Raw genomic sequence first — 26,488 nt, forward strand, 5'->3', positions numbered from 1 at the left:
AACATTTCTATTCATCAAATAATCCTTTCTGAAGGATCATGTGACACTAAAGACTGGAGTAATGATGCTGAAAATTCTGCTTTGATCACTGGAATAAATTACATTTTGGAATATATATATATACACATGATCAGGCATAACATTATGACCAATTCCTAAAATTGCCCTGACTCATCAAGGCATGGGCTCCACTAGACCCCTGAAGGTGTGCTGTTGTATCTGGCACCAAGATGTTAGCAGCAGATCCTTTAAGTCCTGTACGTTGCAAGGTGGGGCCTCCATGGATCGGGCTTGTTTGTTCAGCACATCCCACAGATGCTCGACCAGATTGAGATCTGGGGAATTTGGAGGCCAAGTCAACACCTCAAACTCGTTGTTGTGCTCCTCAAACCATTCCTGAACCATTTTTGCTCTGTGGCAGGACACATTATCCTGCTGAAAGAGCCACAGTCACCTGGGAATACCGTTTCCATGAAAGGGTGTACATGGTCTGCAACAATGCTTAGGTAGGTGGTACGCGTCAAAGTAACATCCACATGGATGGCAGGACCCAAGGTTTCCCAGCAGAACATTGCCCAAAGCATCAAACTGTCTCCATCGGCTTGCCTTCCCATATTGAATCCTGGTGCCATGTGTTCTCCAGATAAGCAATGCACACACACCCGGCCATCCATGTGATGTAAAAGCGTGATGTTGGCGCTTTCGGCAGTGGACAGGGGTTAGCATGGGCACCCTGACTGGTCTGCGGCTATGCAGCCCCATTCTTGAGCAATTTGAGCTCCAATAGCTCGTCTGTTTGATCGGACCACACGGGCCAGCCTTCGCTCCCCACGTGCATCAATGAGACTTGGCCGCCCATGACCCTGTTGCCGGTTCACCACTGTTCCTTCCCTGTACCAGTTTTTAATAGATACTGACCACAAAAGCTGCAGTTTTGAAGATGCTCTGACCCAGTCGTCTAGCCATCACAATTTTGCCCTAGTCAAACTCGTTCAAATCCTTACGCTTTCCCATTTTTCCTGCTTCTAACACATCAACTTTGAGGACAAAATGTTCACTTGGTGCCCAATATATCCCACCCACTAACAGGTGCCGTGATGAATCAGTGTTATTCACTTCACCTGTCAGTGGTCATAATGTTATGCCTGATCGTTACATATACACACAATATACTATATACAGTATATAAAATGGGAGCATTAAAAAATCATTAACGCCATCATTGTATTGGATTACCAAGTAGTTTGTCTTAACCATCATCCAGCGCCAACCGATAGCACATTCTCTCTCGCTGCACCTGACTTTTCCGCTAGAACACTCTTGTTTAATGATACACCAACCCATGAGTTTGTCATGCCACGTGGTTTTCTGCTGACATGTTTTCGAGTTGAAAGGTGCCAACAAATCTATAAGTGGCAGTTGCATTCAGGTACAGCGTGTGCATCTGATTACATTTGACGCTGACTGAGAGAAACCGGCTGCCGGCTCTGGTAGAAGGATACTGTAAGCTGTGGTAAAAATAGCCACCCTGGCCTCCGCCTGCTGAACTGGTTCACACTCTTTCCCACCGATCTCTCACGCACAGGATCATGAACCAAGATTGACTTGAGGTTTTTTTTCAAGTGAAGGCAGTCAGTAGATCAGGTCCGCGTCCACTTGTCTACATCCATCGGACAAAGAAAAGCTCCCACCCAACATTACCGCTGATTGTAATCATGGGAAATGAGTTACAGTGGAGCTGATAGTACAAGCTGCGACAAAGCTAGTGACATAAAAATCTCTGTTAAAGTCAGCATGAAACAGAAGTTGCAATAGTTTTTTCTTCCCTATATTGTGACTTATATTTGTCTGGCCATCACCAGACCAAGCTCAATTTAAGATTGAACATTGGTCTGGGGAGTCTGCTCTGTATTTTCTACTGCACAATAAATAAATGAGCATAAATCAAATGACTCTATGCAATTGGATAGTCCTTCAACCAATCAGACCACAAGAGGCCTGATCAACAGGCAACGACCCATCGCTTCTCTATCCGTCATCGTTTTAAACCCGCCAATAGTGCGTCAGGTGGAAAAGCCAGTCTGTGATTGGTTCCCGCAAAAGTGTGACAGAAGCAGGATAAATGAATTTACAGGTTTCCAGCCTGAGCTACAGGGCGAAATCAAATCGCCGTCAGACCAGGCTGGGCTTACCCAGTCTTTTCGAACAAGAAAAATGTAGGGCGGGACTTGATTTTGCTCATGGGGTTTCATTGGATGGTTGGATTGTTGTGGTTTGCTATTGGTGGATCTCATGTGAGTGACAGGTTGTCCCACCCTCACACCAGTAAATACATCATCAGAGAAGAGATGACGCTGCAAGAGGGAGGGGAAGTTATTTTGATGAAAGATTTTTAAAAATGTGCATGGATAAATCATTTATAATAAATGCTGGAATATTCCATAAAAAAAAAAGAATTGTTACATACAGAAGTGACAAAAAGTGGTGATATTTGTTTTTAATTACCCTTCAAGTTCGATTAAACAATCAAAATATGAGGAAAATATTACAATTTATAAATATTTTAAATTAACAAAACATTAAACTTGGTTAAGGTAATTATCAAAGACAACATTTTTTGGCAAAAGAGCATAGAAAAACAATAAGCTCACAGGAAAAGCGTACATGACTACAAAACAATCATTTATTAATATCTTGTTGGTTCTTAATTGTTTTTGCATGTGTTCATAATTTTTTTTTGTATTGACAAGCACAGCTGCGATAGCCTGGTCCTACCAGACTCTCGTACATTTTATTTGTACAGGGAGTCTGGCCACTCTCCATTGACAAGCGTTAACTTCCTTGAAGGCGGGAACTCTGTTGAAGTTTAAAACTATTGGATCTGCCCGGAGCCGCTCTGGATCTGCCATAACCAATCGCTAACGTTTGGTCGTGACGTATGTCATCTCAAACTAGCGCACGTCATCAATGTCATCGTTCTCAGCCACTCCCTCTGTTCGCTGATTGGACCGGTTAAAATTTGACCGGAGAAAACCAGAGAATATACCGCAATCCCAGACGGAGTACTGAAGGAAAATGAAAATTGAGCGGAAGTACGTGGGCGGAGCCAGGCTACAGCTGCGCAATATGCTTGCAAAATCACTTTTGGCGACTACTGTATATGCAGTATATGTACAAATAATATGACTTGATTCATACTTATTGTTTTGGAGTGTTTTTAAATTGATGGACAATTATAACAGAACACCCTAGGAAGAATTTATCAACATGCAAAAAACTTTTGCTCTGGCAAACACTAGTATTCACATTCTGAAAATGTAAAAATCAAGTTTATAAATGGTCATTGTACAGATTGATAAAAGTTACAATGGTTTGTTAGAGCAACACTGGATAAATTCAGTCAGTTTAGTTCATTCATAAATAAGCTTTAGTTCGTCCTTGTAGTACAAGCTTCTAATATAATATACTGTCTGGTTTGGGATTGGAGCCCACTCATATCTTGGCACAAGGACCTTCCTGGAAGTCCCAGCGAAATTCCAGGGGCGAGTGAAAGTTAATACTTTACTGTACTGTAAGAGAACCATCTCTCAGCATAAGGAACCTTTTTATCTCCCTCAGCATGGATGTGTCAGACTCTGATTTACCATTGTGATATTATTGAACTCGCTTTTTCAAAATATCTCATCTTTCAAAATAAATTGTAGGCTCGTGGGACAGCTCATAAATTTTCTCTGGTATAGTCTGCTGCTGTTTTGTGCTGTAAAGGTATTGTATGGGGTAGCAAATGTAAATGATTATATATATATATATAATCAGTTAAAAGGATTTAGCTTAATATTATATTGTTTATTGCTGTTAAAAAAGGCGGAAACAATTTTCTAGTAACTTGTAGTAACATGTCTAGTACACTTTCATAACCATATTAATGTTGTATAATTCCTTATTGTTTGTGTGGGGGTTTTTTGTGACATAAAAAAAAATAGATTTTGTTTAAAAAAACATCAAATAATATGAATATTTTGTAATATGAATATTTTATTTTAAGTTCTGATTAAGATTTAGGTGTTGATTTATTTTTAATGTTATAGATTATATTAAGATTATTGTAATTTTTTTGTTAAAATTGGTGATGTCAATTTATTATGGTAATTTGATGATTAATAAAAAAATCAATTGAAGGTGGTTAAAACCAATAGAAATATTTAAATATAACTATGCTGATTAATATTAATCATCATGTCATACAATTAATTCATAATTAATATTTTAGTTGAAAATTCTTTTCAATTGTATTTAAATTTTGATGAACAGCCCTAGTTAAATTATGCATGGATAAATAGGAGAAAACGGATAAAAACTGCATTATTTATTTATTATTTTTTTTACAGTTCTTATTTAAGTACTGAACATCTGACAAAACTAGGCAGCTTTTGTTGCTAAATATTACATATATCTATATATATATCTATATATCTATATATGTATATATGTATATTACATATACAAACTTTTAATATGCTTTAGTTTTAATTTTCACACCGTTTTTGACTCTAGATCTATTCTTATATATGCATGCTTATACTATAATAACGGAGGACCAGATTATTACTGTGTGTATCTTCCTCCCCCTTTCTCTTTTTCTTCCTTTGATAGACAGAGGCAAAAGGTGACCTACTTAAACTGGTTGAATAATCCGGTGAATTAGGCCAGTGTTTCATATTTCATTCTTTTTGTTCATTTAGATCACAAGTGCTCAGATTCTGCAGGAGATTTTGATAAGCGCAGAAGCGCTCCTTCTGTTGGGTCAGCTGTGTGTTAGTGGACCATGCCTGATTTTAAAACCTGTTTGACTGAAGGCACCCTGCAGACCCCTGAAGGAGTCAACTAAAGAGAAATTAATTTAGCATCAATCTGTTTATTACAGATTTTCTCTTACTTTTCTAAACGATTAACCAATGGATTCTTACATGGCAAAAAACTAAGCCATATCTGGAGACAGAATATCACAGAGACTTGAGGCCACACAGAACACCATAAAAACATCCAAAACACCCTAACAACATCCAGAACAACCGAGCAGCCACCTAGCAACATCCCAACAACCACCCGGAACACACTAACAACCAAGCAATAGCCTAACAACTACCCAGAACACATTAGCAACACCCTAAAAACCACACAGAAGACCCTAGCAATACTCAAAAATCATACAGAAGACTCTAGCAGCACCCTAACAACCACCAAAACACTCTAGCAACACCCTAACAACTCACACATTAGCAACCACTTAACCACACCCTAAAACACACTCAGAAGACCCCAGCGACACTCTAAAAATATCCAGAACACCCTATAAATACTCTAAAACCATCCAGAAAACTCTAGCAACACCCTAACAACCATCTAGAGCACGCTAGCAACACCCTAATAACTACACAGAACACATTAGCAGCCACCTAGCAACACCCTAAAAGTCACCCAGAAGACCATAGCAACAGCCTAGAAACATCAAGAACACCCTAGCAATACTCTAAAATACCCAGAACACTCTAGCAACACCCTAACAACCACCAAGACCACCCTAACAACATACAGAACACCCTAGCAACACCCTAGCAACCACCTGGAACACACTAACAACTACCTAGAAACACTCCAACAACTACCCAGAACACATTAGCAACCACCTGGCAACACCCTAAAAATCACCCAGAAGACCCTAGCAACACCATAGAAATATCCAGAAAACCCTTGTAAAACTCTAAAAACATCCAAGAGACTCTAGCAACACCCTAACTACCCCCTAGCAACACCATAAAAACTAACCAGAACATATTAGCAACCACCTAGCAACACCTAACAACTACCCAGAACGCATTAGCAACCAACTAGCAACACCTTAAAAACCACCCAGAAGACCCTAGCAACACCCTAGAAACATCCTGAACACCCTAGCAACCCCCTTGAACACCCTAGCTTCACAGCCCCAGTTGCTTGAGAAAATGTACAAATCTAGTCGCCATTCTTATTCCTGGGTATGACGTCAGTGCAAACAGCTGGGATAATTCGATCTGTTTGTGTGGCCACTCCACAGGTGATGGATGGTTGATGTGTCTGTTTCACCAGCTGTTGTTTTGGGGCCAGTATTGTGCTGTCGGTTTTTTCCACCATGTTGCACAATCTGAATCTGCAGTTAAATGGACGCTTGAGGATGTTGTGCTGATTGAATCTGTCGAGCGCTTGGTCCAGAGCTGCAATTACTGTCTCCTGTGAGCCCGGGAACTACAATCAGTGCATGTTTCTTCATCAACTGCTTATCTGCTGTTAGATTTGTTATCATTTTCTCCTTCATTTTAGGATTAGATTTTTGCATTATGAACAGTGGGAAGCACCCAGAACACCCTAGCAACTGAGTAAATAAAAAAAGGTTGTTTGTTGTAATGATGATGATGATGATACTTGGGTATTTAACTGTTTTGCTATTTAATTGCAGGGATGCTGCAGAACGGAAAGAAATTTGACTCGTCACGAGACAGAAACAAGCCCTTCAAATTCAAGATCGGCCGACAGGAAGTCATTAAGGGCTGGGAGGAAGGAGTTGCACAGGTAATTGAATCTGATGCTGTGCTGCATGTATTCTCAGATGAGTAACAACTACCCAGGCCAGAACACATTAGCATCTACCTAGCAACACAGTAAAAACCACCCAGAAGAACTTAGCAACACCCAGAACACCCCATCAATACTCTAAAACATCCAGAACACTCTAGCAAGAACCTAACAACTACACAGAACATATTATCAACCACCTAGAAACACCCTAAAAAACACTCAGAAGACCATAGCAACACCCTAGAAACACCCAGAACACCCTAGCAATACTCTAAAACATCCAGAACACTCTAGCAGCACCCTAACAACCACACAGAACACATTATCAACCACCTAGCACCACCCTAAAAAACACTCAGAAGACCATAGCAACACCCTAGAAACACCCAGAATACCCTAGCAATACTCTTAACATCCAGAACATTCTGGTAAGACCTGAACAACCACCAAGAGCACCCCAGTAGCAACACCCTTACAACTACCCAGAACACATTATCATCCAACTAGCAACTCCCTAAAAACCCCTCAAAAGACCCTAGCAACACCCTAGAAACACGCAGAACACCCTAGCAATACTCTAAAACATGCAGGACACCCAAGCACCACCCTAAAAACTATCCAGAACACATTATCAACCACCTAGCAACACCCTAAAAACCACTCAGAAGACCATAGCAACACCCTAGAAACACAAAGAAAACCCTAGCAATACTCTAAAATATCCAGAATATTCTAGTAAGACCAGAACAACCACCAAGAGCACCCTAGTAGCAGCATCCTAACAACCACCCAGAACACATTATCAACCACCTAGCACCACCCTAAAAAACACTCAGAAGACCCTAGCAACACCCTAGAAACACCCAGAACACCCTAACAATACTCTAAAACACCCAGAACACCCTAGCAATACTCTAAAACATCCAGAACACTCTAGCAACACCATAGAAACACCCAGAACACCCTAGCAATACTCTAAAACACCCTAGCAATACTCTAAAACATCCAGAACACCCTAGCAACACCCTAACAGCTACCCAGAATACATTATCAACCACCTAGCAACACCCTAAAAACACTCAGAAGACCCTAGCAACACCCTATAAACATCTAGAACACACTAGCAATACTCTAAAGCACCCAGAACCCTCTAGAGAAACCATAACAACCACCAAGAGCACCATAGAAACACCCTTACAACTTCATAGAATAATTCATTAACTAATTAGCAACACCCTAAAAACCACCAAGAGCACAGGTAATCGAGTCTGATACTGTGCTGCATGTATTCTGGATCTAATATTTCTGTGGAGTATGTGCTTGCTCTATAATATTTCTACCTAATTTCAGATGAGTTTGGGTCAGCGGGCGAAGATCACCTGCACACCCGATATGGCTTACGGGGCCACGGGACACCCTGGTGTCATTCCTCCCAACGCCACCCTTATATTTGATGTGGAGCTGATGAAACTGGAGTGAACCACTAGCTTTTACAGGGCTGAAGTCCTCAAAAGGAGAAGGAGAAACAGTCCCGCCCCACCAACAAAACCTTCTTCATCTAAACACTCTAGGCATCATCTTTTGTGTTTTTTTTTTTTTGCCAATAAATGCAATATGTAGACATTGTTTAGTTACTTTAAATCTTTTCTACACATGACCTTAACACTATTTTGGCTTCTCGTTTTCATTTTGCTACATGCAAAGTGCTTTCTTTCACACTACATTTTCCTGCAAATATGTGAATGCAATAGAATCATTCAATCAGTATTTTAATTTGTACCAGACTGAATCCACTGCCTTACTGAATTTAGTAAGGTTAGTATTTTACAGAAGGGTATAATGGGCTATAATTCTGTATTCTGAGGGGCATTAACAACCACTGTCTGCATTGCCACTTTTGATAAAAGTATATCCTGCTGAATGCATATGATACAATGATAATGTTACTGTATTTACTATATATTTTATATATATACATGTCCCTTATAAACATTTGCTGTAAGTCTCATTCAGATCTATTAAAATGAGACGTGGAACAAACTGAATTGTACGATGTACGATGGAGTGCTTTGGATTCAATGAACATTTTATCAACTTGCTCTTAATAAAGACATTTGAACTCTTGGAAATCTTTGTGCTGTTGATATCATTTGAAACCATAACAGTGTAATGACGCCGCCTTATAATCTGTTCCGCTACTGTGGATAAGATAAGAAAGAGCAGGAGATAAGAATATTTGTTGTTTTATAACTTGGAGGCGAGACATTACATTTCCATTAACTATTCGTTTTCAAGCTAATGTTCTTCTTTAATATAATACAATTAAATTGGCTGAATAAGAATAAATATGAAAATATTTTTAAAATAAAAAAACACTTAACTTCTTGATTTCTTGGATAATTTGTATACATAGTATTTATGAAACTATTCAAGAACATAAATTAAATAAAGAAAGATTACGGCCATAGATGAGTGTTTTAAAGTGAAATAAAAGAACAGTCTATCATTACTAAATGTAATAAATTGGCGTTTGGACTGGAGCCTTACTCTGTAGTCTGATGTTTCATAATGCACATTTTAACTACTGACAATGCATTGCAATTCTGCAAAAACAATACATTTAAGCAGAGACACAGCAGGTTTGCAAAATGATCAGTCGTTATATAAACTGTAATAATGACACACAGTCAAACCAAAATGTATTCAGACAACTTCAACATTTCCTCACATTATCACAGTTTATTCGCTATATGGTAATAAAACATGACAGGAACTCAAGAGTTAAACTGTCAGAACAAATTAATCTTGATAATGTCAGATAACTTTGATAGAAAGGTATATAATGGATTACAATCAACCAATCAGCTGTTAAATTTAAGTACACAATTAGATAATAACAATTTAGGTCAACTAATGACCAAGCAATGCTTCATTTTGTTCAGTCTGTGGTGTAAAAGGTTGCATTAGCAATTAAAGAAAAGAAAAAAAACACTTCAGTAAAACATGGTCAGGTCAAAGTGTCTGAATCATTTTGGTCCCAATTTTTTAATCAATTTTACCGGTAATCCACTGTATGAAGACTTTCTAGGTATAATATGTCACAGTTTACCTCACTTACATAAATGAACTATAGTGTCCTAAAAAAAAAAAAAAAAAAAAAAAAAACTATAATGTCCTGCACCCACTAGTAAAAATATACATATAATTTGGCATATGTCACCACCTACTGGAATTAATGTGACATAACGATTTTAAACCCGTCCAAATAATAATCGGTGACGAATCTCAATATATAGCTAAGCTATACTACACTAACTATACTATATCACTATAATTCTAATTTTCATTTTTTGGCCACAAAAATATCAATATTTATTGGAATATTTCAAAAACACTAAACGGAACCTTTGATTCAAAGCCTCAACATCCTCCGTGAAGTTACATACTGCACATCCGGTTCAGAGCTGGTGCTGATTGGCTGATTCTAGTTTGTTGTTAAATGTGATTGGCTGGAGCGCAATACGCCTGTCAGCGTGTCGTCGTCGGTGTCTGGTAAATAGAAGAACGCAAGGTCAGAAACAGCGTCTGTTTTGCTCTTAAAGGTTTTGTCTGAAAACATTACGATGTCACCGCTTGTTTTTAAGTGTTATTTTGTCGTGAACTGTCCAAGATTATCAATTATTGTTAGTATGCAAAGGCTCTAAACTGGATAATCTATATAGGCCTGTAAGTTTGCAAACTTTAATGGATATAAAGTGAAAATGGCTGATGAGCAGTGATGTAGACCGGTTTTAAATGTGACATTTGCTAATATATTTAGATTGTTGGTAAAATAAATGTCATGTAATATAAGTTTTGTTATATAACAGGCACTGTTTGATGACATGTTTGCTAGTGGAGGCTTTGCAAGGTGTTTTAGTCATAGCAGTCGTATTTTGTGGGTGACTTTCAGTATCAAAGACTGCAAATCTTTTGCTTTCTCTTTGTAAATGCATACTAATCACCATATACTAATTTATATATACACACACACACACACACACACACACACACACACACACACACACACACACACACACACACACACACAATAAAACACATAATACATTGTTTGTTCTTAAAGCCTGTTTCTTTTTATTAGATACCCATGAGAACTAAACTCGCTCTCATATACCCAATGTATACAACATGTTGACCGCACGGAAGGCATGTGTGTCTTTGACGGCCAGACGTCTGCTGGGATCGTCTGTATCCTCGACCCTTGACCCCCAGCGCCACCCCAGACAGTTCCATAATGCCACCCCACACCGAGATGAAGTGAAGATCCACGAGGGCTGGGCCGCCCTGGCCAAGAAGCAGCTGAAAGGGAAAAACCCAGAGGATCTGATCTGGAAGACCCCAGAGGGACTCTCTATTAAACCTGTATACACTCAGACGGACACGGCCGCGGTCGAAGATGAGCTGCCCGGAGTCTTCCCGTTCACCCGAGGGCCGTACCCCACCATGTACACCTACAGACCCTGGACCATCAGGCAATATGCTGGCTTCAGCACAGTAGAGGAAAGCAACAAGTTTTATAGGGATAATATTAAAGGTATGACATAATATTAAAACGACATCAGTTCACTAGCACAAAAAAGCACAAAAAATCAAGTTAAATATACTAATTCATTTATTAAAATAAGTAATTTTAAAATACCACAAGCAAATTAAAACGCTTACAAAGTATATGTATTGTTTCAGGTTTTATAAACTTATATTGATAGATAATATAAAATAAAATCCTTACTAAAAATCTGCTACATTTTTATTCTATTTTATATGTATATATATATATATATATATGTATATATATATATATATATATGTATATATATAACTGTTGTTTTGTAAATATTGTATGAATATTTTATTTATCTGCAGTTCATGTGACTGACAGAGAATCGTGACTGTGAATTATTTGAAAATTTGCAATATTGATATAATTAACCCCAAAATGAAATTAAATTAAATTCAAATTTATTTGTATAGCGCTTTTCACAATACACATTGTTTCAAAGCAGCTTTACAGAAAGTGCATTTCATAAATGTACATTGAAAAATGTTAGAAAGAGAATGTTAAAGAAAAATGTTAGAATAAGTTAATCAATCATGTATTAATTTAGGCCATAACAACGCTGGCGTTGAGTCGTCTCTTCACAGGCGTCAAGTCGTCTCTTCACAGGTGTTGGGGCATCTGAAGTCTCCTTGAGAGGCTGGATACAAACTGGAGCTGACGAACTAGTTACCTCGGGACTAGTGTCCCGAGATGACAACAGAAAAGCAGATGGGAAATAATTAGCATAGCTGCTGTTCAGAATATTAATGCTTTTGATCCGATTTAACTATAGTATAAAAGGTAATTATAATGTGAATGCTTGGCTAAAGAGATGCATCTTTAATCTAGTTTTAAACTGGGACAGCGAGTCTGAAACTCGAACAATATCAGGAAGACTATTCCAGAGTTTAGGAGCTAAATGTGAAAATGCCCTCCCTCCTTTAGTGGACTTAGATATCCTAGGAATGACCAGAAGCCTCGAGTTTAGTGATCTTAAAGAGCACGATGGATTGTAGGGTGATAGAAGATCCGTTTAATAGGTAACCAGTGTAGAGATGATAAAATTGGTGTTATATGATCATATTTTCTTGACCTAGTAAGAACTCTAGCAGCTGCGTTTTGGACTAACTGTAGCTTGTTTATTGACGATGCAGGACAACCAGCTAATAAAGCATTACAGTAATCTAGTCTCGAGGTCATGAATGCTTGAACTAACTTTTCTGCATCAGAAATAGATAGCATGTTACGTAGCTTAGCAATGTTTCTAAGGTGGAAAAATGCCGTTCTTGTAACATATGAAATATGATTTTCGAAAGACAAGTTGCGGTCTAATATAACACCCAGGTCTCTTACTGTAGTGGATAAAGTCACAGGACATCCTTCCAAGTTAAAGTTGTATTGTGAGAGGTTTTGTGGGCAGTTTTTTGGACCAATAAGTAATACCTCCGTTTTATCTGAATTTAATAGCAGAAAATTACACATCATCCAGTATTTAATACGACTTGCATTCTTTTTCAAAACACAAATTAAGATATTTTTAATGAAATCTGAGAGATTTCTGTCCCTCAATTGACGGTCTATTCACCCAAAACTCTGACGCTTCAAAACGTTCATAAAGAGATAAAAAACAACAACATATTAATCGAGCGGTTTAATACAAGTCTTCCGAAGAGTCATGATTGCTTTATATGTTGAGCAGATTGAATTTAGGCTTTTGTTCACATATAGACATCGATCAGCGAACATGAAGCCGTACTTTCTTCATTTGTGTTTCGGAGATGAACGAAAGTTTTATGAGTTTGAAATTACATGAATGATGACAGAATTTTTGGGTGAACTAACCCTTTAACTTAATCTCAGGGGGACTTCAAATGAATATGATAAAATTCATATAAAAATTCCCTTTGCAGCGGGCCAGCAGGGCCTCTCTGTGGCCTTTGACCTTCCGACACACAGAGGTTATGACTCGGATAATCCCAGAGTTCACGGGGATGTGGGAATGGCAGGTGTAGCTATCGACACCGTAGAGGACACCAAACTGCTGTTTGATGGCATCCCGCTGGAGAGGATGTCTGTGTCCATGACAATGAACGGAGCCGTCATTCCCATTCTAGCCATGTTCATCGTGACCGGAGAAGAGCAAGGTGTGCCCAAGGAGAAGCTGACCGGCACAATCCAAAATGACATCCTCAAAGAGTTCATGGTGCGAAACACCTACATCTTCCCTCCAGAGCCCTCGATGCACGCCATCGCCGATATCTTCGCTTACACTTCAAAGGTACGGCTTGTGTGACATGACATATAAATGTCATCTCTCTCTCTCTCTCTCTCTCTCTCTCTCTCTCTCTCTCACTCTCTCTCTCACTCTGACTCTGACTCTGACTCTTTGATTATGGGATTGTCACACCCCTGTCTTTGTTGAATCAATTTTCATAAGGTGTCTCCTCTACACCTTGTAACAAATTGAATTGTCTTTTTACAGAATATGCCCAAGTTTAATTCTATTTCCATCAGTGGATACCACATACAGGAAGCTGGCGCTGATGCCATCCTGGAGTTGGCTTACACTATTGCCAATGGACTGGAATACTGCAGGACCGGACTAAAGGCTGGACTCACCATCGATGAATTCGCTCCCAGGTAAACTCTGAGATTCAGTGACATTTCCTTTCATCTCTCTACAATTCTACAATTCCATATTGTTATCATTATTGTTATTATGAAAAATCATAATACAACCCCAAATCAGAAAAAGTTGGGACAGTATGGAAAACGCAAAAAAAAAAAGTGATTTCTAAATTTACTTTGACTTGTATTTCATTGCAGACAATATGAACACAAAATATTTCATGTTTTGTCTGGTCAACTTCATGTCATTTGTAAATATGCATCCTTTCCTGTCATTCAGACCTGCAACACATTTCAAAAAAAGTTGGGACAGGAGCAATTTAGGGCTAGTAATGAGGTAAAATGGTTAAATAATGATGTGATTTGAAACAGGTGATGTCAACAGGTGATTGTAATTATGATTTGGTTCAAAAGCAGCATCCAAGAAAGGTCTAATCCTTTAGGAGCAAAGATGGGCCGAGGATCGCCAGTTTGCCAACAAATACGTGAGAAAATTATTGAAATGTTTAGAAACAATGTTCCTCAAAGAAAGATAGGAAGAGATTTGGATATTTCACATTCAATAGTGCATAACATAATTAAAAGATTCAAGGAATCTGGAGGAATTTCAGTGCGTAAAGGACAAGGGCGCAAGCCTAAGCTGAACAACCGTGATCTCCGATCCCTCAGGCGGCACTGCATCAAGAATCGTCATTCATCTATAAGCGATATCACCACATGGTTTGTCAAGTACCACAATACGTAGTTACATCCACAAATGCCAGTTAAAACTGTACTGTGCCAAAAGGAAGCCCTATGTTAACAGTGTCCAGAAGTGCCGTCGACTTCTCTGGGCTCGGAGGCATCTGGGATGGACCATCACACAGTGGAAACGTGTACTGTGGTCAGATGAATCAGTATTTGAGGTATTTTTTGGGAGGAATGGACGCTGTGTGCTCCGGACCAAAGAAGAAAAGGATCATCCAGACTGTTACCAGCAACAAGTCCAAAGGCCAGGGTCTGTCATGGTATGGGGTTGTGTCAGTGCCCTTGGCAAAGGTAACTTGCACTTCTGTGAAGGCACCATTAATGCTGAAAAATACATAGAGATTTTGGAGCATAATATGCTGCCTTCAAGAAGACCTCTTTTCCAGGGACGTCCATGCATATTTCAACAAGACAATGCAAAAGCACATTCTGCACACATTACAAAGTCCTGGCTGCGGAGGAAGAGGGTACGGGTACTTGACTGGCCTGCCTGCAGTCCCGACCTGTCTCCAATAGAGAATGTGTGGTGCATTTTGAAGTGCAAAATGCGACAACGAAGACCCCCTACTGTTGCCCACCTTAAGACTTGTTTGCAGGAAGAATGGGACAAAATTACACCTGAAACACTTCATCACTTGGTGTCTTCAGTCCCTAAACGTCTTTTAAGTGTTGTGAAAAGGAATGGCAACATTACAAAGTGGTAAATGCTTTACTGTCCCAACTTTTTTTGAAATGTGTTGCAGGTCTGAATGACAGGAAAGGATGCATATTTACAAATGACATGAAGTTGACAAGACAAAACATTAAATATGTTTTGTTCATATTGTCTGCACTGAAATACAAGTCAAAGTAAATGTAGAAATCACTTCTTTTTTTTTTTGTGTGTGTTTTCCATACTGTCCCAACTTTTTCTGATTTGGGGTTGTAATATAAAATAATAATAAATACATGTTAAATAATATATTACACAATGCTTATTAAATCGTAATGCTAATAATAATGTTAATAAAATAACTCAATAATAATAATAATAGAAAAGCATATCAATTAATATATTTTTTTGTCATTAATACATACTTGAATTAATACATTTTCATTAATTCTTAAAATATAATTAATTTATTAATGAAATGTATAAAATGTATTGATTGTGTACATATTATTATTATTATTATTATTATTATTATTATTATTAATAATACATATTAAATAAAAATATAATGATATTGATAATAAAATAATACAATAATAGTAATAATAGTAGTGGTAGTAGTAATAATAATGTATTTTATTATCAATATCATAATTTGTATTTGATATGTATTATTAATAATAATAATAATAATAATAATAATACTATGTATACAATCAATACATTTTATACCTTTTTATTCATAAATTAATTACATATTATTAATGAATGAAAATGTTTTAATTCAAGTTTGTATTAATGACAAAAATAGATATTAATTGATATGCTTTTATTATTATTATTATTATTCATAATAGCAATAGGAAGGAATAGTATTATAAATACATATAATTAATCAGTTTCTTTAATACACTTTTAATTGATACATTTTTATAAAGTTTTACAATATATAATATTGATTGTATAAATATTGTTCTTATTATTATTGCTACTATATATATTAGTACATTATTTCTAAATATTTCAATTACTACACATTTTAATTAATGTATATTCATTAATAAATACATTAGGTTATAAAGACGATGATAATGATAAAATAATAATAAAGAACAGCACACAGGGATGTGATAATTTTTTTTTGTTTTAAAAAAAAAAAAAATTCTCCCTTATGTATATATCTGATTTAATTGCTTAAATCTTTGAAAGTTGCGTTTTAGTAAAAAATGGCGCTACTCACAAAATGCCCGGTATTACATTTTTTTTAATGAATTTTGACAATGCATGGGGGTGGGACCCGATATAATATGGTTTAGTGCAATCATCAAATCGCAACGGTTTTGATGTAATTATATAAATACATTGGAGCCGTGGTCAGTTCCTTCCTTTTTGCCTTCAGCTGATCACATGCCGGAGCATAGTTGATTATGTTTAGTTTTCTGAAGGAATGTGTAGACATACTGTGATTACTGCATGGTCTCTTTTTAGACTGTCATTCTTCTGGGGAATCGGCATGAATTTTTATATGGAAATAGCGAAGCTGAGAGCTGCACGCCGTCTATGGGCAACACTTATCAAAGAGAAGTTCCAACCCAAGAACTCCAAATCCCTCCTGCTGAGAACTCACTGTCAGACATCTGGATGGTCCCTCACGGAGCAGGTACTGTGACCGCAGGCTCAGTCACAGCTGCTGAACTGTGTCTCTTGCTCTTTGAACGATGATGGACAGAAGCTCAGTAAATAAGCAGTGGTGCAGTAAAGCGTAACAGTGATAAATAACATCTTTGACAGGCAGTACAGTATGTGACATTTTGTCATTTGCTGGTCTTCGGTTTCTGTGATATTGTGCTGGGTAGTCATGCCCCCTGGGGATATTTCATTGGTCCAAATTCCTGCCGTATTTTTAGCATAAATTATTTTGCGATGGGTCTGATGATTAAATGTACCCCATCTGTCCTTCAGGATCCTTACAACAATGTGGTCCGTACCGTTATCGAGGCCATGGCTGCAGTATTTGGCGGCACACAGTCCCTGCACACAAACTCTTTTGACGAGGCTTTGGGTCTGCCCACGGTCAAGAGTGCCCGCATCGCCCGCAACACACAGATCATCATCCAGGAGGAGTCGGGTATCCCGAAGGTGGCTGACCCCTGGGGTGGGTCCTACATGATGGAGGCCCTCACCAATGATGTGTACAACTCCGCACTCACGGTTCGTACTATAGAGAAACTCTCATTTTAAACCTTTATTACCTTGATAAACCTTCTTTAACTGGCAGATATTTATGTGTGGATGTCTAATGTTGTGCATCATAATCAGCGGTGACAAATGTATTTAATTATAATCTGTGTTAAGGGATTTTCAACCCCTGCATAGTGAAAAATCCTCTTGACTTTACATAGTATATCTAGATCTGTAATTATACACTTGATGTGTGTGCACATAATGAAATGATTAATGACAACACACACAGGATTTTGATGTTAAGGCTGATGACTTATGTTATATAGCCAGTATTGTAATAATATTATAATGTAATTATGAATTAATATGCATTAAATAAAATGTATAGCAATTGAATAAATTAGAAATAATGTATTCATATATAGTAGAAGCAATAATAAAAAAATTTATACAATAAATGTTTTATATATATTTTAGTATATTATATATACTATATTAATAATTACAGAATAAATATTACGGAAACAGATGGATTAATTATATGTATTTCAAATGCTATAATTATGATATATATAATAAGAATGTATTTAATTATCAATATGATAATTGTTTTTATTAAATGTGTAATATTTATTATTATTATTAATAATAATAATAATAATAATAATGTACACAATCAATACAGTTCGATACATTTCATTAATAATTCATTACCTTATATTATTTAATAAAAATGTATTAATGACTTCAATATATTGTTTTTTTATTATTTTTATTATTATTATTAATAAATAAATAATAATAATAATAATAGTAATAAAATGGCTATAATTTAAAATAATAATATTTGAAAATGAATAATACATTTGTTGGATGACTTAAATGGCAAATATAAATTATTATTATTATACATGTTACATAATACATATTGCATAGTAATGGTAATAATATAATAAATATTAATTAATCGGTTGTATTGTTTTATTAAAACAGTATTCAATTGTATATGAAGTAGAGTTTTACAGCTAACATTGTATTTGTTTCATAATTGATAATTTTGTAACAAATTTACAAATGAAAAAAAAAATACTTTAAAAAATCTGTATTGTATAAAGTACTATATAAATACGTGTGATTTGACTTAACTTCATACATTTTATTAATAAATAATTGTTAAATTGTATTGATTGTATGAAAATTATTGGTAATAGTAGTACTATTATTATTGCTGCATAATTTCAAATGAATATAATTACTAGTTTTATTTAATGCGTAATAATAATAATAATAATAATTTAATGACGGCCATAAAACGGTCATAAAAATAATTCTTGGATTTATAAAAAATTAGTTGCTTAAATTATTCCTTATATTCTTATTTTAATCACTCCGATCTGTTGCATAAGGGCTAGCAATATATGTGTTATGTATGTTTACATGAATTCTGTGCTCATTGTGTCTTGTTTAGTTCATCACTGAGATTGAGGACATGGGAGGCATGGCTCGGGCTGTGGCCGGTTTACATGAATTCTGTGCTCATTGTGTCTTGTTTAGTTCATCACTGAGATTGAGGACATGGGAGGCATGGCTCGGGCTGTGGCCGAGGGAATTCCCAAACTGCGCATCGAGGAATGTGCCGCCCGCAGACAAGCACGCATTGATTCAGGTACCAAAGCAAAACACTCATATACACGTCTGAATACATGTTTACAGCCCAGGGCATGTGACCTAATGTCCCATTTACCTGTGAAGGCTACTTTAAAAACCTTCATGACCAAAGGAAGTGGCCTCGGCCCGTCGCATGCATTTAAAAACGCATATAAACTCATTCAAGAAGGTTGCACTTGTTTGAGTAAGCAATTGGAAGTGCAGCTCCAATCTACTTGAATGGGTTTCCACATTTTAAAGTGAATGCACATTGTTTGTTCTATCTAGAGTAAATAAGCAGATGCTGCATCTTCCAAAAAAAAAATTGATTGCCAGTTACATTTTCTCCAGTTAACTTTTCAACAACAAGCTTCTCCTTCCTATACTGTCTTTGCTTGAAAGCATCATCACTACAGTAAGCTAGGTTAGCGATGACATCGTAACCGTTACAGGAGTGATTGATGATTGACTCTGAGAGGGGTTGCTTCAACGGGAAAAGTTCTGGGATTTATAGAGGGGATTTGAGTCGACGTTTCTTCTCTCTTTTTTTTTTTTTATTTTTTTTTTTTTACAATAAATAGATAAGAAACCGCTCACAGGTGAGTGGGTGTTGAGGCAGATGTCATGTTAAAATGCTCTCGCCTGATGTGGAGACATCAATCAATCAGTCGAACGAAAACTGGGGCTTTTCTGAACCAGACCGCATGTCCTCTAAATCGCTTATGTCAATGCGCTCTGTTGACCGATCGCTTTCAAAAGCACTGACATGCTTGCCAACGTTTGGGGTGGTTTCTGAATGTAGGGCGTGTTTTTGGGGTGGCATCTGTTCATTTTGAACTCAATAGCAGTAATACAACCTGTCTCGAAGGTAATGTGATTTGTTATGAAAGTGACAGGCTCAGAAATTAGATTTCTGAAAAGGCATTGAAACTCAATTTACTGGAAAGAATTTAAAGTGTCAAGTCGAAAGGCAACTTTTGGCACTTTCACACAGTCCTAGAAATATGGAAAAAGCAGCAGAAAAAAACCTAGAAATAGCAGGGAATTTTTTAATTAAAAAAGGAATGGAAATCAGTTAATACTTATCCGAAATATGCTTCAATTTGAAATATTTGCATTGGCTAATAAATTAATAAATAGTGCTGTCAAATTGATTAATCGCATCCAAAATAAAAGTTTGTGTTTACATAATATATGTGAGTGTTGTCACGTTACGTGTAGTATAAAACTCACAGAAAATGAGGATGAACAGAAAACAGGATCTTTAATAATAGCACTCATGTAATGAACATCAAACACAAAGAAACTTTGACGAGAACTGAGAACTTATAAGCAGGAACTAAACAAGCTAAAATTAATATCCAGGAAAAATTGGGAGCCCCCATAAATGTTACGTCCCTTTAATGTTTCACTAGGGGTAAACAGGAGTGAACATTTCTTTATCAACTGTGCGTGTTTCAATATGAGAATAGGCAATAAAAGAAAAGGAAACAAGTCAGCTTCACCTCCAAAAGGTTGATTGTACAGTGCCAAACAAAAGATGAAAAAGTGACAAAATATATTTACAATAATAATTACAAAAGAGTATAATAAAAGAAAAATCACACAACAAAACAATACTAAAGAAACGAGGTGGGAAGGCGAACGCGAGAGATGCCAAATCAAAGAAAGTAACAAAAACAAAACAAATCCAACTAAGTTTAATCGGCTAAACTAACCATCAAAGAAAACAGTGAAATAAAAAGTCTTCAGCGTCAAGACGCCCAAACTAAACTACACTAACTAATCAAATAACAAAACTTACAGAGTGTGGCGCTCTCTCTTTAACCTAGTGTGTCTAATACAAAAAAACAAACGTCCTGTGTGGTGCGCAATGTATGTCGCACGACTTTCTTTACCTGCTCCCTCCTTCCCAGCACACACACATATACACACACACACACACACACACCACATGCATAATACGTACCACGTTGGTAACCGGAGCTAATGAGATAGACAGAACACCGGTGGAACCAAATTAACTAATCAGAACATAGGAAACACAGGGTCAGAGATAACACAAAAAGGCAGACGTGTAACAAGTGTACTGTATATAATTATTATGTGTACATATAAATACACACACACATGCATATTTAAGAACAATGTTATATTTATATATAATATCAATTCTATAAATATATACAGTATATACATGCAAATATTTCTTTGAGTGTGTATTTATATACACTGTGTGCAGAATTATTAGGCACGTTGATTTTCTGATCATATTTTTTTTCCAGGCACATTTGACCAATTCCAAACCACAGTAATCCTAATAACTACTATTGATTTAGTATTTAATAATGTATAAGTGATATATAATTGTTCATAAAGGCTGGAAATGAAAAACACCTTATATTCAGGTGTGCAGAATTATTAGGCATGTTTTCTTTTACAGATAAATTGAGCCAAAAAAGAGATTTAACTCAGACTGAAAAGTCAGAAATTATTAAATGCCCATGAGAAGGATGCAATACTAGATATTGCAGTTAAGGCATGACCATTGGACAGTGAAATGCTCGTTAGGTCAGCAGGGTCAGACAAAAACAGGTGGTGAAGAAAAGACACCTGTTAACTGCAAAAGAATTAAGAATTAAGGTGAAGAATTAAGGGTGAAATCATCAGGAAGCCTTTAGTCTCCAGCGCCACCATTTTCCAAAGCTGCAACCTACCTGGAGTCTCCAGAAGTGCAAGGTGTCAGGATCTCAGAGACTAAAATTAGGTAAAGAATCCTAAAAAATGACCCCCACTAGATAAGAATCATAAGCTGAAGTGTTGTAAAATACATGAAGAAGGTTTTTTTATAGGCTTATAGGTTTTATAGGTTGAGAATGACTCTTGAAGGACCAGCACCACATCCTCTAGTACCACTGTTTGAAGAATTCATCTTCCAGAATCTGGCAGTAAGTTTTGGGAGTTCATTTTAGTCCATCCTGAAGTCCGTTTTGCAGAGATGGACTAAAATGAACTCCCAAAACGTACTCCCAGATTCTGAAACGATCCTGACACCTTGCACTTCTGGAGACTCCGGGTAGGTTGCATTTCTGGAAAATGGTGGCGCTGGCGACTAAAGGGCAACGAGCCAACTGACCCAACGAGCATTTCACTGTCCAATGGTCACGCCTTAACTGCAATGTCTAGTATTGCATTAGTATTGCATCCTTCTCATGGGCATTTAATACTTTTTGACTTTTCAGTCGGAGTTATCCCTTAATCGTCCCTCAAGTAGGGTTTACGTTTGAGTCCCTTGGGGTCAGATAGACCCCAAACTTTTACAGAGCGATTGCATAAGGAAATATACATTTTTTTACATGGAAAACTATATATAATTTTTTTTATTTACTTCTCAACTATACATTTATGCTGTGTTTTTGTGGGTATTTGGTAGTTTTTTACCTATTTACTGCACAAATACTTAACTTAACTATATGTCATAAATTGGCTCATTAAAAATAATTTTTTTATGAAAAAATCACGAATGATGATCTTAATTAAATATAAATAGTGTTTGGACATTGCTCTATGTGTTAGGCATAGAATACCGCCATCTGTAGGTTTGTGGAAAAACTTTATAGGAATTATAGTTAAAGAGAAAGAGTGAGCAATGACCACATTATCCAATAGAGGTCCATAGGGAAGTTATGCAAAAGTTAAGCTGCCTTTCATCTTTCTTTTATTTGCCCTTTTCCTCTCTTTCTCATGATTGTTCCATGTTGCATTTGTGCTATAGTATTTGTCCTTCATTTATGTATGGAATTTTTTCAGATTTATGCCAGTTTTGTTGATTTTTATTTGCCAGTTTCTATAAAAATACTCTCTGTTGCAGTCACACACGTGTGTGTTGTGTGTGTGTGTGTGTGTGTGTGTGTGTGTGTGTGTGTGTGTGTGTGTGTGTGTGTGTGTGTGTGTGTGTGTGCATGTGTGTATGAGACAGAAAGTTCGTTCTACTTTGTGTTTATGCTCTAGGACCAGACCTTGATATAAATGTAGAAATTTTCAGATTTATACTGGATTTAGTAAAATTTTATTGACAAAAAAAGTGAAAAAAAAAAGTTTACACTTTCCCATTCATTTTCAATGTGGGGTCAATCTGACCCAGAGGGACTTAAACGTTTTTTTTTTTTTACACACCTTTAGAACAACCAAATCAAGCCCAGATTTTTTGTGCATGTTTAGATAGATTATTTAGGAAAAGTCACAGAGTCTCATGGCCCTGAGATGAAGGGAACACTTTTTAAAAATGGAGGAAAAGTCCAGTGGGGTCAGCTGGACCCCAAGAGACGATTAAGGGTTAAATCTCTTTTTTGGCTCAATTTATCTGTAAAAGAAAACATGCCTAGTAATTCTGCACACTTCAATCCCTTGTGTTTTTCATTTCCAGCCTTCATGAACAATTATATATCACTTAAACATTATTAAATACTAAATTAATAGTAGTTATTAGGATTACTGTGGTTTGGAATTGGTCAAATGTGCTTGGAAAAAAAATATGATCAGAAAATCAATGTGCCTAATAATTCTGCTCACAGTGTATACATAATAATTATTATACACAGTACACACATATATTAAGTAAACGCAAACCTTTATTTTGGATGTGATTAATCGTGATTAATCGATTTGACAGCACTTATATAATTTTAGATTATATTTATTATATTATTAAATAGGTCATATTATTAAAAATAGGTTTTGTTTTACCCATGTCACTAGACTTTTAATCTAGAAAAAATACTAATTAGAAAAGTATTAATTATTATATTTAAAGCTATTACTGTCTAAATAAAGATTACATTTTGTAATATATATTTTTTTATGTCAGTGGTTACACAAATTACAACTGTTCCTTTGTTGTGGTATAATGTAATGGTAAAAACGTGATTTGTGAAGACGACAAACAAAACTCAAGGTAAACATTTTATTTTGCTTGATTTCCAACCTAACACTAATTTTGCCAAAATATGGAAAATGTGAAATTATAGTTTGATTGTGTTTTTAGTGTGCATACATATGCTAGCTATGAAATTAGAGTCGAAAAGAAGTTGGGCATTTAATTCCAGAAATGTTTCAAGTGTCATTTCCACCAGTATGCTGTTAAATACATAGTTTGAGATGTGATGGAAATGACAGTGATGCAAAAGTTCATTACTTTCAGAAAAAAAAGAAAACAAAAATAGCTGAATGTATGTAGTAGAAAAATGTAACTAGTGAGAGAAAAGTGCAAACAGTTTATTTTGCATCTGCTGTTGTTGTTTTGAAGTGGATTTCTCTGACGTCAGTGGAGGACTTGTGACAGATGGCAGTGAAATGCAGTTTAAAATATCTATACACGGATGCTCTGATCAATACACGTTGTTCGGCATGTGAACAGAACTGCAGAGATAATCACATTGATTATATTCAATTGATCATGCTGTTTGTGGAGTCTAAATGTGTTTAAGTCGGAGATCTCAGATATTGACATGCTGTTAGCAGAACTGAGTGACACATTGATTCATTGAATCCCATTTCTCTATGCTTTGCTGATTGATAAATACAGTGCCACTAGGGGGCAGTCTTTTAACATGCATGACACGTACATGCAATTATGCCAATTGCCTGCATGGTAAACACAAGATTTTCATTTTCACATTTCATGCTTCTATTTCCAGTCCTGACGGCTTAAGTTTGATGTGTTCAATCAAATATTACTTCACATCAGGTAATGTTTTGCAAGTTTTCCTCTTTCTCCGAGGAATTATGCATAATTTAAAAATCCCACAGATGCTGCACAGCTGGATATTTTAGTGGCTGTAGGCTAGTGCAAGTGATTGTTTTCTTTGGGTAAACGCCACACCGTTATCAGTAAAGCCACACTAAAGCATCCTGGAGGACAGAACATGATGGATGCATTAGCTACACCTGCCATGAACCACACATTTATCTTATGAGAGCCTATTATCACACTGCTCTCAAGAATGAGCGAGAAATTATTACTTTCCCCCCATTTATTACTTTATACCATTAGCATAACAATGAGATAGAAGCGGAATTGTAAAAAAAAAACTTTTTTCCATTTGCTTTAATAACAGCAGTACTTGGGCTAAACTACCTGTAATATTTCATATTCATTTTGCATTTCTCTGTTTTACATTTAGCAGAATTCTTACATTTTATTTTCAGGTTTAAAGGGTAAGTTCACCCAAAAATGACAATTCTGTCATTAATTACTCATCCTCATGTCGTTCCAAACCCGTAAGACCTTTGTTCATCTTCAGAACACAAATTAAGATATTTTGGATGAAATCATATTTTGGACAGCAATTTCATTAAAGGGGTCATGAACTGTCTTTAAAAAAAAAAATTATACTGTTATCTGAGGTCAAATAATGACGTCCGCGTGGTTTTTACATTCAAAAACATCATAATGAATAAGTAATAGGCTATTTTCTGTCCTGGTTTTGAGGCTCTCTGAAGAAACGCTCAGTTTTGATGGGTGTGCCGCACTGAAGACTTGGAAGTAAACGCCCACGGCACGATTGATTTCAGGATTGGCTAAGATTTGCATATTTAATGTGCTTCAGCTCCCCTTTGGTCAGTACATGTGGGAATTGTTTTGAAAGCATGTGGCAAACCGCGAACCGCACACACACACACACACGCACGCACGCACGCCTTTCAAATAGTCAAGAGAGTGAACAACGCACATCAAGAAAGGAATGTTATTTCACTCTTTAAGATTCGGTAGCTCGTCTGGAAAACACACAGCCCCGGGACGTTGGGCTTTGCGAGCACTGGCCCATAAACATGTCCGAGTCTGATCCCGAATCGCAATGAACCAACAACACCACAAATAAAGAATTCTTCAGCCTTTGACAGCGTGCTAAGGAATGTTCAGTTAGACACGTACACATAATCAATACGATCTGTAACAATGCAATACTATACAATATAATACTAACAAGGACGTTTTCAGCTCTGAAACTTACAAGATATTCTTATATTACTTTGACCTTTTATATATCAAAAGCTCAAAGGAAAGTTGATTTCTCAATTCATGACCCCTTTAACACTTTCAAGGTCCAGAAAGGTAGTAAAGACATCGTTAAAATAGTCCATGTGACTCCAGTGGTTCAACCTTAATTTTATGAAGCGACGAGAATACTTTTTGTGCACAAAAAAGCAAACAAAAATAACGACTTTATTCAACAATGACATTTGGAATGACATGAGTGTGAGTAATTAATGACAGAATTTATATTTTTGGGCGAACGAACCCTTTAAATAGGATTTCAAATCCAAGATGTTCAGTGTGGTCATGTTTGAGTAAATATATACTGAATGGCCCCAGGATCCTTAAATCGCTGTAAACTCACAGTTAGCTTTCCAACATTGTT

The 26,488-nt window shown here is 36.4% G+C and overlaps 2 protein-coding genes across 3 annotated transcripts in view; both read left to right on the forward strand.

Annotated features, from left to right (window-relative positions):
* Positions 1–8,973, forward strand: part of fkbp1b (FKBP prolyl isomerase 1B) — a 38,170-nt gene extending 29,197 nt beyond the window's left edge. The window contains exons 3-4 of the mRNA XM_079831966.1: positions 6,494–6,606; positions 7,963–8,973. Coding sequence (XP_079688092.1) covers positions 6,494–6,606; positions 7,963–8,091 — 242 coding nt within the window. The 3' untranslated portion in view covers positions 8,092–8,973. The remainder of the gene's footprint in view (positions 1–6,493; positions 6,607–7,962) is intronic.
* A 1,140-nt stretch (positions 8,974–10,113) lies between these two features.
* The window catches only part of mmut (methylmalonyl CoA mutase), a 42,199-nt gene continuing 25,824 nt past the window's right edge, over positions 10,114–26,488 (forward strand). Inside the window, exons 1-7 of one of the 2 annotated variants that reach the window (XM_079831967.1) lie at positions 10,114–10,183; positions 10,754–11,206; positions 13,120–13,487; positions 13,692–13,849; positions 16,725–16,896; positions 17,199–17,447; positions 18,975–19,086. In XM_079831967.1, the coding sequence (XP_079688093.1) occupies positions 10,801–11,206; positions 13,120–13,487; positions 13,692–13,849; positions 16,725–16,896; positions 17,199–17,447; positions 18,975–19,086 (1,465 nt within the window). In that variant the 5' untranslated portion in view covers positions 10,114–10,183; positions 10,754–10,800. Of the gene's footprint in view, positions 10,339–10,753; positions 11,207–13,119; positions 13,488–13,691; positions 13,850–16,724; positions 16,897–17,198; positions 17,448–18,974; positions 19,087–26,488 lie in introns of both variants that reach the window. The other variant, XM_079831968.1, reaches the window with a different exon arrangement.

This window comes from Gobio gobio (genome assembly GCF_949357685.1).
Source record: "Gobio gobio genome assembly, chromosome: 12".
NCBI lineage: Eukaryota > Metazoa > Chordata > Actinopteri > Cypriniformes > Gobionidae > Gobio > Gobio gobio.